Source organism: Peromyscus californicus, unplaced genomic scaffold (genome assembly GCF_007827085.1).
Source record: "Peromyscus californicus insignis strain IS unplaced genomic scaffold, ASM782708v3 Scaffold_1__1_contigs__length_55948999, whole genome shotgun sequence".
Lineage (NCBI taxonomy): Eukaryota > Metazoa > Chordata > Mammalia > Rodentia > Cricetidae > Peromyscus > Peromyscus californicus.
In genome coordinates, this window is record NW_026294492.1 from 46,366,373 (window position 1) to 46,379,945 (window position 13,573).

Consider the following 13,573-nt stretch of genomic DNA (forward strand, 5'->3'; position numbering starts at 1 on the left):
TATATATGTATATATATATATGAATATATATAAAGTTATGGAGACATGCACACAAAAACTTCTATATAAACATTTACAGCAGCATAATTTGTAATAGCCCCAAAGGTGAAGACAATTATTGGGTGAATGTAGACTACACAATCATGGAAGAGCATGAACCCATGTAAAGGAATAAAGCACTAGCACGCACTACAATGTAGATGAATCTTGAAGACATGATGCTGTGTAGATAGATTCATCATAAAAGAATATATTTTGTATGATTCTATCTGTTTTTTAAAAAAACCTGAAGAAATAAATCCACAGATACAGTATATTAGTGATTATGAGAGACTGACATAAAGAGATGGTTGCAGGTTAAGAGTTTCTTCTAGGTTGGAGAGGCGGTTCAGTCAGAAAAGTAATTGCTTCACAAATTTGAAGACCTGAGTTTGATCCCCAGTATTCACCATGATGGGTGGCATGCACTTGTAATTCCAACCCTGGTGAGGCAGTGACAGGAAGATCCCGGGGCTTGAAGGCCAGCCAGCCTACCCTACTTGGTGAGTCCCAGAATCACTGAGAGACCCTGTCTCAAAAATAAAAGGTAGACAATTACAATGGGCAGTGGTGGCACATGCATTTAATTCCAGCACTTGGGAAGCAAGGGCAAGCAGATCTCTGAGTTGGAGGCCAGCCTGGTCTCCAGAGCAAGTTCCAGGACAATTAGGGCTACAGAGAGAAACCTTGTTTCAAAATGCATCCCCTTCAATAAAAAAGGTAGACAGTATTCCTGATAAGCTACACCTGAGGTTGTCCTCTGGCTTCATACATACATGCACACCAGCGCGTACACAAAATCACAAAAGATCTCTCTTCCCCTCCTCCTTCTTTGAGAAAGAACTCCACTATGTAGTCCAGTTATGCCTTCACCTCACATGTAATCCAGGCTGGTCATGCTCTTGTTATCCTCTTTAGCCACCCAAGTACTGAGATTATATTTGTACAACACTGAACTCAGCTAGGATTCAGAGAAGGGGGATTAGAGATAAAAAGTGTTCTAAAGTGGCAGCTACTGATTGTGTAAACCTTAAAATGGTAAATTAAATGGTATGTTCAGTTTGGGATGGAGGTGCATATAAATAACTATTATGAAGTAAGAAGGGGCAAGGAAAAGGGGGAGTGGAAGAGAGGAGAAGAATGGGGAGGGAGGGGAGGAGAGAAGAGAAGAGAAGTGAGGAGAAGAGAAAAGAAGAGGAAGAAAAAGAGAAATAGAGAATGAAAATACAGAGAGAGGACAACAGAATTTCTCCCTACCACATTCCTTCCAGAAAGCCAGTCTCTTCAGGAGTTTTGCAGAAATAATTTGTTTAGGAAGGCTTTCTTCATGGTTACCTTCAGCTCCTTGTTCCTGAGACTGAAGATGATAGGGCTGAGGAAGGGGGTGAGGACTGTATAGGTGATGCCCATCAGAGTGTCTCCTTCTAGAGACTTGGGACCCTTGGGCTTGAGGTAGATGACAGAGGCAAAGCCATAGTGCACAATCACCACTGTGAGGTGGGATGCACAAGTGGAGAAAGCCTTGTGCCGACCCTCTGCTGATGGTATCTTCAAGATGGCTGCCACAATGAAGGCATAGGAGAGGAGGATGAGGAGAAAGCATCCCAGGAGGGCTGTGATGCACACCATTCCCACACCCTTTGCCACCTCCAGTACATTCTCTCCACATGCCAACTTCAACAGAGGTGGAACATGGCAGAAGAAATGGTGGATCTCATTGGATCCGCAGAAAATGAGGTTGAAAATGGCTGTTGTCACCACTGTCCCCATGAATGAACCACCAACCCAGGACCAGGCAACCAAGCAGGCACAGCCCCGGGGGCTCATGAGCACATTGTAGCGCAGTGGGTGACAGATTGCCACATAGCGGTCATAGCCCATGACAGTGAGGAGGAAAGAGTGAGTGAAGCCAAATGTGAAGGAGAAGAACATCTGGCTGGCACAGGCCAGAAAGGTGATGGAGTGAAGTGTGGAGAGCAGGTCAGCCAACATGCGTGGGATGATAGCGAAGGTGTAGAAAATCTCGGAGATGGAGAGGGCACACAGGAAGAGGTACATGGGTGTGTGGAGATTGCGTTCACTCCAGATGGTGGCCATGATGAACAGGTTGCCCAGCAGTGTGAAGAGGTACATGAGCAGGAACAGCAGGAAGAACATCAGTTGAAGATGAGGGAAGGTAGTGAAGCCAATGAGGATGAACTCTGATACAAAGGAGTAATTGAGCCCCAACATGGCAGCCACACCTGAAAGGGGTGAAGGAACATAACTTACTAATTAGGATCACAGGGATTTTGTTTGCCATTTGCTTTGTGTGTGTGTGCTCTTCTTAAAAAGATAACTGAGAAGCTTCTTTACCTATCTACAACATGATTGGTCTACCTGAAAAACAATATTTTTACAGTCATCCCTTGGTTGTCACAGGGAATTTTTTCCAAGACTTCCCACCATACACTAAAATCTTTTGCTACTCAAGCGCATTATGTAAAATGTGGTGGTATTTTCATAGTCTCTGTAGATCCTCTCCAGACTTTAAATCATTCCAGAGAGCTTAGAATATCTAATATTATATACACATCACATAAATAGTTGTCATACTGAATTATTGATGGATAATGACAAGGGGCTGGGGATATAACTCGGTTGTTAAATTGTTTGTCATGCAAGCATATGGATATGAGTTCATTTCCATAAGCCACATTTTAAAAGCTGGGTGTGATGGACTACACTTGTAATCTCAGTACTGGGAAGGTGGAGAAAGGAAGATTCCTGGGTAACACTAGTCATCTAGCATAGCCTTGTCCGTAAGCCTCAGGAATGAGCAAGAGACCTTGTCTCAGAAAACAAAGTGGATGGTATCTGAGGAATGATTTCCAAGGTTGGCCTTTGGCTACATACAAGCACAGGAACACAAATACATAATACACACACACACACACACACACACACACACAGAAAGAGTGACTTTGCAGGGGGGATATTGAAAAGATCCCTCCTGGGAGAGCTGGCCCCCACTTTTGATGGCTCTGGGAGAACTGCCCTCTTACCAGTAGCCTCAATAGGAGAGCTGGCCCTGGACACTTGGCCCACCCCTCACCATGGTATGGGTGCAGGAGAGTTGTCCCTTACCCTCACCTGTGGCAGAAGATCTTGGTGGAGGCCCAGACTGACCAACTCACCTACCACCCAGGCCCAATACAGACCTTTGAGTTGGTCCACTCCAGCATCTGCCCTATCTATGACTTACTGGAGTACGTGAAGGGACCAGTCCTGTGGAACCATAGCCCTAGGATCTCCATGACTTGGGGCAACAGCAGGATATCTGAGAGAAGTTTCTGTGAGGGTCCAGTATTGATGGTGTACCAGAAGCCAAAGGTCCTGAACTAGACCAACAACTCATTGCAATGAACATTTGCAGGTACATATGTTTGGGCAAAAGGGTTTACTGCATGACACATCACAGCTCCCAATGCCACCAAAATGAATAAGGAGGCAATGGAGAGGCAGGAAAGATGGAGGAGCAAAGTAGTTTTGTTTGCTTGTTTTAAATTATTTTTGCTATTTTTTAATTTTTCTTTTCAAGGGAGAGGCTACATGGGTGGAGGGTGGACATGGAAGGACTGGGAAATGAATGGGATTGCGGTACATCATGTGAAATTCCCAAAGATTCAATAAAAGTTATGTTAATAAAAAAAAGAAAAAGAGTAGTTCATTTTCAATACAGACACATAAAACCTAGGCATAACCACATTTGGGACACAAGTAAAACTCATGTATGCAGAAGACAGACTATAATAATTTGCTCAGGGTCAAACAAAGTCATGTATGTTAAATGCATAATCAGAACTCACTAAATGGTAATATTTATTTTTTAAAAATTAATATTAGTACTACTTTCTAAAAAAGATTTATTTGAGGCCTGGAGAAATGGCTCATCCATAATAAGCAATTGCTGCTACTGAACAGGAATTAGGTTTTGTTCTTAGCATCCATTTGGGTGGTCCACAATTGACCATGACTCCAGTTCTAGGGGATCTGAAGTGTGTGTGTGTGTGTGTGTGTGTGTGTGTGTGTGTGTGTGTGTGTGTACCAAGCAGAACTTTCAGTCACGACAGATGGAGAAAATAAAACATTCCACGATAAAACAAAATTTAAGCAACATTTATCTGCAAATCTAGTTCTACAGAAAGTGCTAGAAAGAAAACGGCAACATAAAGAGGATAACCACACCCAACAAAACACAGGTAATGAATAATCTCAGACCAGCAAGCAAATCAAGAGGGAGTACACACACACACACACACACACACACACACACACACACACACACACACTTTACCCTCTTATTTTAAAAAGATTATTTGGTCACTTTATTTGTGTGTCTCAGTGTGTGCTTGGGTATGTGTATGTGTACTATATGCATGCAGGTACCCATGGAGGCCAGAAGAAGGTGTCAGATCACCTGGAACTGGTGTCAGGGGTGTTGTGGGCTACCCAACATGGATGCTAGGAACAAAACCTGATTCAGTGAGAGACTTTGTCTGAAAGCAAAGGTGGAGAGTGATAGAGGATGCCTGATGTCCTCCTCTGGCCTCACAGACTTGTACACCTGCAGACATATGTACACATACATATACATCACACTCACAGCATACACACACACACAGACATACACACACACATAAACACACACACAGACATACACACACATACACACACACACACACACACACACACACACACACACGTGTGCGTGCATGCGTGCAAATAAGAGAAGAGATGGGGAGAAGAGAGGAAAATCCTAAGAACTAAATCAAAGTGAAAAATTACAATAACTGAATGAAATCAAGAAAGGAATGTTGAAAAGGATGTTAACAGAAAAAGTAACAGATTTTAAGTAAGATCTACAGTTGTTTAAAAGTGATTTAATAGATGTTAAGGATCTTGTAGTTGTATTAAGATCATGTGCTGTGCTGTCAAGAGAGGGTAGGTGAGATTCAGAGGACCCAAGTTTAAATCCCAGCACCCACATTGGGCTGCTCACAACCACCTGTAACCCAGCTCCAGGAGATCTGATCCCTCTGGCCTCTGCAGGCACCGGCTGTCCTGTGCACATATCTACCCATACACATAATTAAAAATAAAATAAATCTTGAAAAATATAATGAAAAGAACTTCTCTATTCTGCTTGTGATTTTTTTTGGATGTGTAAGATTAAAGTTAGCTAAAAGTAAAACAGTAAAAACAAAGTTTCTATTCAAAGTAGCAGCAAAATTGACAAAGCATATTGAAAGTAATTTAATCTGGATCATAGAAGTCCTCCATGGAGATCAGTTACACCATTCAGGTAACACCAGCAGAAAACATGACAGTTACTTTAAATAACTTGACGGAATTGGAGGACTATAGTAGTAAGATTTAATTCTTCCTGAGGTGTGCTAAAAATGTGCTCTCAAAACTGCAGTTGGATTTTTTTGACAAAGTGAAAAATTAAAAAAAAACACTTTCACACCAGAGCAAAGATCCATGAATAATTAAGTGAACCTTGAAAATTATGAGGAGAAGGAGCAGGCAGGAAAGTATCTTCCAGGACACTGAGTCAGATGAGTGAATCTTCTGAATAGAGCACTAGGAATTGGAGCAAGACCAAACTGACCAGCCCTTCAGAATGGAGGCATAAGCTACTGAGAAGTATAAAGATGGCTTTCTTACAGCAAGAATTCATAGCCAAAGAAGGAATTGTTTAGAGGGTGCTGTGGGGGAAAGTATCTTTTTATAAAGAGGAAAGCAAAGCTGGCCTCCCTGTGAGATCACAATCAAAGAGAGAATGGAAGACATTGAAAGAGCTGTCAAGATGGTTTGGTGAATAAAGGCATTTGCTGCCAAGCCTGAGATCTGAGTTCCATCTTCAGGACCCACTTGGTAGAAGGAGGGAACCAAGATAACTCCCAAAAGTTATCTTCTGATCTCCACATGCATGCTCTGGTACATTTGAAGAAAACACACACACACATACACACAAACACACACACACACACACACACACACACACACACACACACACACACACGCCCTCAAATATAAATAAATAAGAGTAATAAAATTTTAAATATTAATATTAAAGATAAAATAATAGTTACTCAAAGAAATGTTGGGTGATCTTTATAATTGAGAAAATAATTGTTTAAATTCTTTAAACATTGGAAAACAAAAGCCCTGTCTGGGCATGGTGCCACTAAGTCTTACAATCTGCATTGATCTCCGTGAAAGGCGAGAACTGATTAATACCTGCAAGTTGTTCTCTGACCTCCACATAGTATACAGGGACCGCTTACTGCTGAGCTCATACCCAGCACTGCTTCTCTATCCTTCCCACTCATTAGTCACTATTTCTGGACCTCACTCCCTTTGTGTCCATTAAATGCACCCAGCCTCAGCACTGGCCTTTTGTCCCATCTCTTGGACAATTGTACCTTCATATTTTCCCTCCTTTTCTTCCCAGTCTTCTCTCAAGGTAGAGATAATTCTCTGGGTCAGGTTACAGGTTGTGGAATCATGCAGACCTGTGGCCCCAGTCACAGATTTTAACTGAGTATTTTGATAACCAAGTACCTGACCTTCTCAGATCCCAGAGAGGATGCCATGGCAAGTGCTCAGCATAAAGCATACCAGCTGGCATTGTTAGAATCACCACCATCTGTTCCCATTGCTGGTGGACATCTCTAAGATGACTGTCACTCACTTGTCAGGTTATCCATAAGGGCACCATGACATTCCAGGATCTCACCCTGACTCCAGGCTAATTTTCCCTCTGTTCCTGCATGCCTCCCAAACCTCAACACTCATAGGCTCCAGGAGACCTGCTCCTCCTCTGGTATATGCTCCATTCTACAGTTTCTCAGGACAACTGCTTTGAAAGATTCTCCAAGAGGCCTTTTCCAATCACCTACAGGAAACTGGATCTAGAGAAAAAAGAAAGGCCAACGTTTTCACTACTGACACAAAACCCAGGCAGAGCCCCTTGGAGATGTGTCCCCGGTCTGATCCCAGTTCCCGCACTTTTCAAGGGGAACATTATAAAAACAATGTAGCTCTGTCTGCTCCATAGATCTGTGTCATAAACCTAAACCTGTTAACGCAAGTACAAAAGCAGAAAAAGTCAAGCAGAGGGCCGCACCCTGCTTCTGAAGTACACATTGTTGGTTATTCTCAATAAACAGACAGAAATGGAGACAACTGCTCATTCCACACACACCTACTGAGAGAACTTACCAGGTACCTGATACTTATCTGAGAGTTCAATAAACTAAGGACAAATAGCAGCAACATATTCAAGGGTTTTGTTTTGGTTGAACAACATCTTCCAGAGGTGCATGTCTGTCTACCTGTAACCTCACAATGTGACTTTATTTGGAAATAAGGTCTTTGCAGATTTTAACCAAGGTAGAGATCTTGAGATAAGCTCATCCTAAATTGTAATGTGATATATATATATATATATATATATATATATATATATATATATATATATATATATATATAGAGAGAGAGAGAGAGAGAGAGAGAGGCATCCTTATAAGAAAAGTGGGGGCTAATAAGATGGTAAAGATGCTGTCTGCCAAACTCAACTATGTGAGTTTGATCCCTAGGACCCACACAGTAGGTAAAACGAGATAACTCACTCTCACAAGCTGTCCTCTGACATCTCCCTGTGCATGGTGGAACATGCATACCTATACTGATACACATCATGCATGCATACTCACAATAAATTGTTGATTCTTAAAAACTAAAAAAATAGTAGAAGTCACATAGTCATAAAGAGGCCATAAAACTAAAGGCAGAGACTGGAATGATGTTGCTACTAGAAGTCAGCAGACACAAGGAAAGATTCTCCCGTAGTGTCTTTAGAGGGTATATGGCCCTGTTGATACATTGGTATAGGACTGCTAGTCTTCAGAGCTATGAGAGTTAATTTCTCTTGTTTTAAGCCACCATTCAATTGTTTAAATTATTATAAGATCTTTATAATAATTAGCTATGGCAGTGATGAGAATTTAGTAGAGGTGCATCACACACACATACACACACACACACACACACACACACACACACACACAAACTGTGTACACATCCACACAGTACAGGCGACAGAAGCACAAAGGACAGACACTTGATCTTGCCCTGTCTCAGAAATGTTCTCCTTTCCATACAGCATGAAAACTCATCACCCCAGAATGAAGCCTAGAACCAATGACTAGCATGGAAAGGGGAAGTGATGGGGAGTAAATAGATTCAGTGCACCACTGGGAACCAGTACCGGCCCTCACAGCTAGGAACCAGGTCCCTGTATCAGTAGACAACCCACTATACATTCTTTCACCTTTCTTTCCTGACGCAGAATTCAAAGCTGCTCTGTGCTCTATTTTCTTTGTCTTCTACTGTCCAGTCCCTATAGTACTTGACCAGTTTATCCTGGAAAGCAAGAGCTCTGCTTACCTTAGTGGGGAAACTTGGTGATGGTCTATAGTGCAGCCTGCACAGCCCTGTGTATAGACCACTAGAACTGTAATGGGAGGGATGGGAGTTTTATCTCTGCAGATGTCTTCCCCAGTGGCAGGTTCCCAGTTGCCTTTCCACTGAACTTGACTGGGGATGAGGGATTCGTGGTCCTGTAAGTCCAGGGAAGTGGCTAGGGACCCTGAAATGTATCTCCCTCCTTCCTATCAATGGATCTCTTACCTGTCTGTCTATCTGTCTATCTACTAATATCTATCATTTATTTATATCTATTATTTTCCTTGGTTTGCTCTTGCTGTATACCTCCCTCTTTCTCTTTTTTCCTTCCTTTGTCCACCTTTTCCTTCTCTCCTCTCCCCTTATTTTACCCGGGACACCTCTTCCTCCAATGCTACCTTTAGTCTTTCTCTGTCTGTTTTCATCCCCCTAGAAAACTCAGCAGGGACCTAGGGATATGACTTAGTGGTTAAGAGTGCTGCTGTGTAATTATGAGGACCTTAGTTCAAATACCCAGTACCCACATAAAAAATATGGGCATAGTTGTACATGCATATAGCCCCAGAACTGTAGGATCCAGAGCCATAAGGATTGAGGGGGCATACAGGCCACAGGCATAACATCATATTCAGTTAAACAATTCTTTTGAGCCAGGGTATTTAACTAAACCTCATTTATTCAATAAAGGATTAGATAAGATACTCAATGTCTTCCTCTAGTGAATCCACACAAACACATCTACATCATGTATGCATGCACACATTCACACATTCATGCATGAATCATGTACTCATGCATACATGAGGAAAAAAAGAAAAAACTCCTACCTGTATTTCTTTATCCCACCCCATCAATACTGAGTATCCAGGCTGGGCTAGGCTTCTCACTATCTATCATTTTGAGAAAACTGAATCAGGTGTCTAGATAATGTTTTCCAAGATGGTTTTTATGCTCAATTAGATATCAACAAATGAGGCTGGAGAAGTATAGAAAGCTTTAGAATAAGCCCCCTTTTGTTTTGTTGGCCAGACTCATCCAAAAGACTTCCAAAACATAAGCTATTGCTGGTTCCCTTGGTTGTATCACAGAGGCAGAGGACACAACTCTAATGCTGAAGACACCACGTACTTTGGACACAAGATCTGGAGGATCCAAGCTGGTTGTGACCTGAAAGCATCCTCCCTGAAGTCTGAAACAACCAGCGTTTCATGATATCCCTAAGAGTGAAATAATGGCACACATACTTTGCCAGTAACCTCTAACTGGACTTAAGGCCCACTCAGCAAGAGGGAAATCATATCTGACATAAAAACCATACGAAAACATACTAGTGTAGATAGAAGTTTCCATATATATTATAGTGATGACATCATTCCATTCTCTGCCTTTATGGAATTCTTTTATTTTAAGATTTATTTTTATTTCTTATTCTTGTGTATGTGTGTGTGTCTACTAGTGAGTCTGTGTGAGGGTATGCCACGTGTGAGGGTGCCTGAGGAAATCATCAGAGGACATCAGATACTCTGGAGCTGGAGTTACAAGTAGTTGTGAGACTAATGTAAGTGCCAGGATCCGACTCGGGTTCTCTGCAACAGCAGCACATGCTCTTAACCACTGAGCCATCTCTCCAGCTTCTTAGCAAGTTCTTGATAATGATAGAAGTTTCATGGGTAGTTTGGAAAGAAGCTGTCCATTGGATGTTTTGTGGTATCTCTTTTATAATCTTTTTTTTCATGAAAATTGTTTGCTATATTGTGATATTTTTTAATTTTTGTGATCTTTTCTTGCATTTGTGTGTGTGTGTATGCATGTGTGTTTGCATATGTGTGAGCTCATGTGCCACACAATCCACAGGAATCGGGGAATAACTCTTTCTTTTCACCATGTGTTACCAGGGATGAAACTCAGGTTTTGATACATGTAGCCTTTGGGCAGTGTTGTTTCTTTCTTTCTTTCTTTCTTTCTTTCTTTCTTTCTTTCTTTCTTTCTTCCTTCCTTCCTTCCTTCCTTCCTTCCTTCCTTCCTTCCTTCCTTCCTTTCTTTCCTTTTTAAAAATTTTTCTGAGACAGGGTTTCTCTGTGTAGCTTTGGAGCCTGTCCTGGAACTTGCTATGTAGACCAGGCCGGCCTCAAACTCACAGAGGTCCACCTGACTCTGCCTCCCAAGTGCTGGGATTAAAGGCATGTGTCACCACTACGTGGCTTATATTTCTCTCTCTCTCTCTCTCTCTCTCTCTCTCTCTCTCTCTCTCTCTCTCTCTCTCTCACTTTCTTTCTTTCTAAAGAAAATGTCTCATTTTTTAATCCAGACGATGAGTTCAAATGCCTCACCCTCTTGAATGTGGACATGACTGATACATCTGAAAAAAATTTACAATATTTTGACCTTGTGGAACATATATCGTCTCTAAGCCTCATATTTTGCAAATATTATCTGCAAAATATCACCAATGGGATGCCACAGCCATTGCAGCAACACGGGGCCTTCCCAGGGTTGGCATGGTGAACAGTCCACTATGAATTGGCAAGGAGCTCCTGGGACCCTGTTCCTTCCTGGTGAATTATTGGCTACTGAAGGATTCTGGGAGAGGAGGAATCCCTTTTTTTCAGTTGTGTACCCCTAGTAACCTCACCAATCTCTAGTGCATATTTCCAAACCTGTGCTCACAGAGATGGCCTCGGTTAAACTCGGGGGTCACAAAACAAAGACACAAATGTGGGAAAGGATGTGTAGAGAGTAGGCGAAATTTCCAGAGGTTGGAGTATGAGTCATTAAATCACATTTTATCCATATATGAAAAGGAAATGTTAAAGAACAAATTTGACTAATAAAATCAATTAATCACTAATGAATTAAGGGAGGTGGTCTGGTGGGTGACTTAGCAGGTAAAGGTGCTTGCTGCATAAGCCTGGTGATGTTAATTTGTTGTTGGGATCCCATACCAAGGTGGAAGGAAAAAGTGACTCTATACAGTTACTATCTGACCTCTACAAGAGTGCTGTGGCATATGCATACCCCACATCAGGCACACACACACAAATGAACTTTAACAAATCAAAGAAATGAAAATCAGACTATTTACCCATTTTTAAAGTGAGGACACAACTGGGTATAAGCCAAGAAGGTAGCCTTCACCGCACATTTAATCTGCTGTTTGCATAGCCTTGGATTTCCTAACTTTCGGAACTATGAGAAGCAAATGGTGTTCGTAAGCCACCTACTTAAATATATTCCTATTATGAGAGCTGGAAAGAACTAATACAGTAGCTTTGAACACCTTTTTGGCTATTGCTGTATTAGCAGTGAAGTAGCCATTTGGTTATATTTACATTTGCTCATTTAATCTGAATCATGTACATGACCAAGTATGTGGCTATCATACTTCCTTGTCCCCATGAATGTATCAGGCTTAAGTATCAGGCAAATTCCCATACAAGAATTGCTTTTCATCAGTCGTTGTCAATTTGTTTATCTGGAGAATAAAATAAAATGTTGTAACGGAAAAGGTAAGAACTTGGGCTTACAAATAGGGATAACAGACAGAAGAAAGCTCTTTGAGAATATCGACTAAAAATTATAGAACTAAATAGAAGTGCATAATATATCCAAAAATGAAAATGTTAAGTCTTCATAAAACAGAGAAAACATCATGCATACATGACACTATCACAGATGAAGACAGAGGGAGGCAAATGGTCACAGCAGATCACAAGAGACCACAGCTCTTGAGGCAAAGGAAAAAGTGTGGAAAACAAATCACTAGGGAATCAAACACAGACACATATGGGTGAATCATTTCAAGAGTTCTAGGGAAACCTGCACCCTTTTAATTTTACAACAACAGAGTTGACCCTTAGGAACTTTGTTGACAGAAATTCCTGTGGAAGCTTTTATTAATAGCATTCTTCAGCTCCTTATTCCTGAAGCTGAAAATAATTGGACTAAGAAAAGGGGTGAAGACTGTATAGGTGGTGGACATGAGGGTGTCAGTGTAAAGTGAATGGGGTCCTCTGGACTTGAGGTAGATGATGGAGGCAAAGCCATAGTGCACAATCACCACAGTTAGATGGGATACACATGTGGAGAATGTCTTGTGCCGGCCCTCAGGAGAGGGGATTCTCAAGATGGCAGCCACAATGAAGATATAGGAAAGGACAATAAGGACCAGGCATCCTATGAGGGGTGTGACACACACCAGGATCACAACAATGGTGGCAAAGGCTGTCCTTTCTCCACAGGCCAACTTTAAGAGGGAAAACACATGACAGAGAAAGTGATGGATCACGTTAGATTCACAGAAGGTGAGGTGGAAAATTATTAATGTTACTGTCACCCCAATGAGTGAACCACCAGCCCAAGACCAGGCCACAAGACGAGCACAGCCTTGGAGGCTCATGAGCACATGGTAATGCAGGGGGCGGCAGATGGCCACATAGCGGTCATAACCCATGGCCATGAGCAAGAAGGAATGAGTGTAGCCAAATGTGAAGGAAAAAAATAATTGGTTAGCACAAGCTATAAATGTGATGGATCGATGAGTGGACAGCAGGTCAGCCAGCATTCGAGGGGTAATGACAACAGTGAAGAGAATCTCAGAGATGGAGAGGGCACACAGGAAGAGGTACATGGGTGTGTGGAGTCTGCGTTCTGTCCAGACAGCAGCCATGATGAGTAGATTCCCCAGGAGTGTGAACAGATACATCAGCAGGTACAGCAGGAAGAGGGCGGGCAACATCTGCTGCGGGAAGGCTGAGAAGCCAAAGAGGATAAATTCTGACATGGTGCTGTAGTTCTGACCAGGCATGGCTTCCAAGGCTGATGAAATCAGAAATATATTGATGAAAACACTGCTCTGGCACAGAACAACAGCAATATAAAAGCTCTGTGTTTGAAAAACTTACTGAACATTTCTGGGTCTCATTTTCCCTAAAACTGTAACCCCAGTGAGCTTACAAATGAGTCCTACTAATATTTGAAAAATCAATCACTTATTATTATTATTCAAAATATCAAAAAGATG

At 41.8% G+C, this 13,573-nt stretch overlaps 2 protein-coding genes across 2 annotated transcripts; both read right to left on the minus strand.

Annotated features, from left to right (window-relative positions):
* Nucleotides 1-1,323: 1,323 nt before the first annotated feature.
* On the minus strand, nucleotides 1,324-2,308 carry LOC128115691 (olfactory receptor 10H1-like). Its single transcript, XM_052746671.1, has one exon. The coding sequence runs from the start codon at nucleotides 2,269-2,271 to the stop codon at nucleotides 1,324-1,326; it is 948 nt and encodes a 315-aa protein (XP_052602631.1). The 5' UTR covers nucleotides 2,272-2,308.
* Nucleotides 2,309-11,932: 9,624 nt separating this feature from the next.
* Nucleotides 11,933-13,357, minus strand: LOC128115690 (olfactory receptor 63). Its single transcript, XM_052746670.1, has one exon. The coding sequence runs from the start codon at nucleotides 13,355-13,357 to the stop codon at nucleotides 12,407-12,409; it is 951 nt and encodes a 316-aa protein (XP_052602630.1). The 3' UTR covers nucleotides 11,933-12,406.
* Between the last annotated feature and the right edge of the window lie 216 nt (nucleotides 13,358-13,573).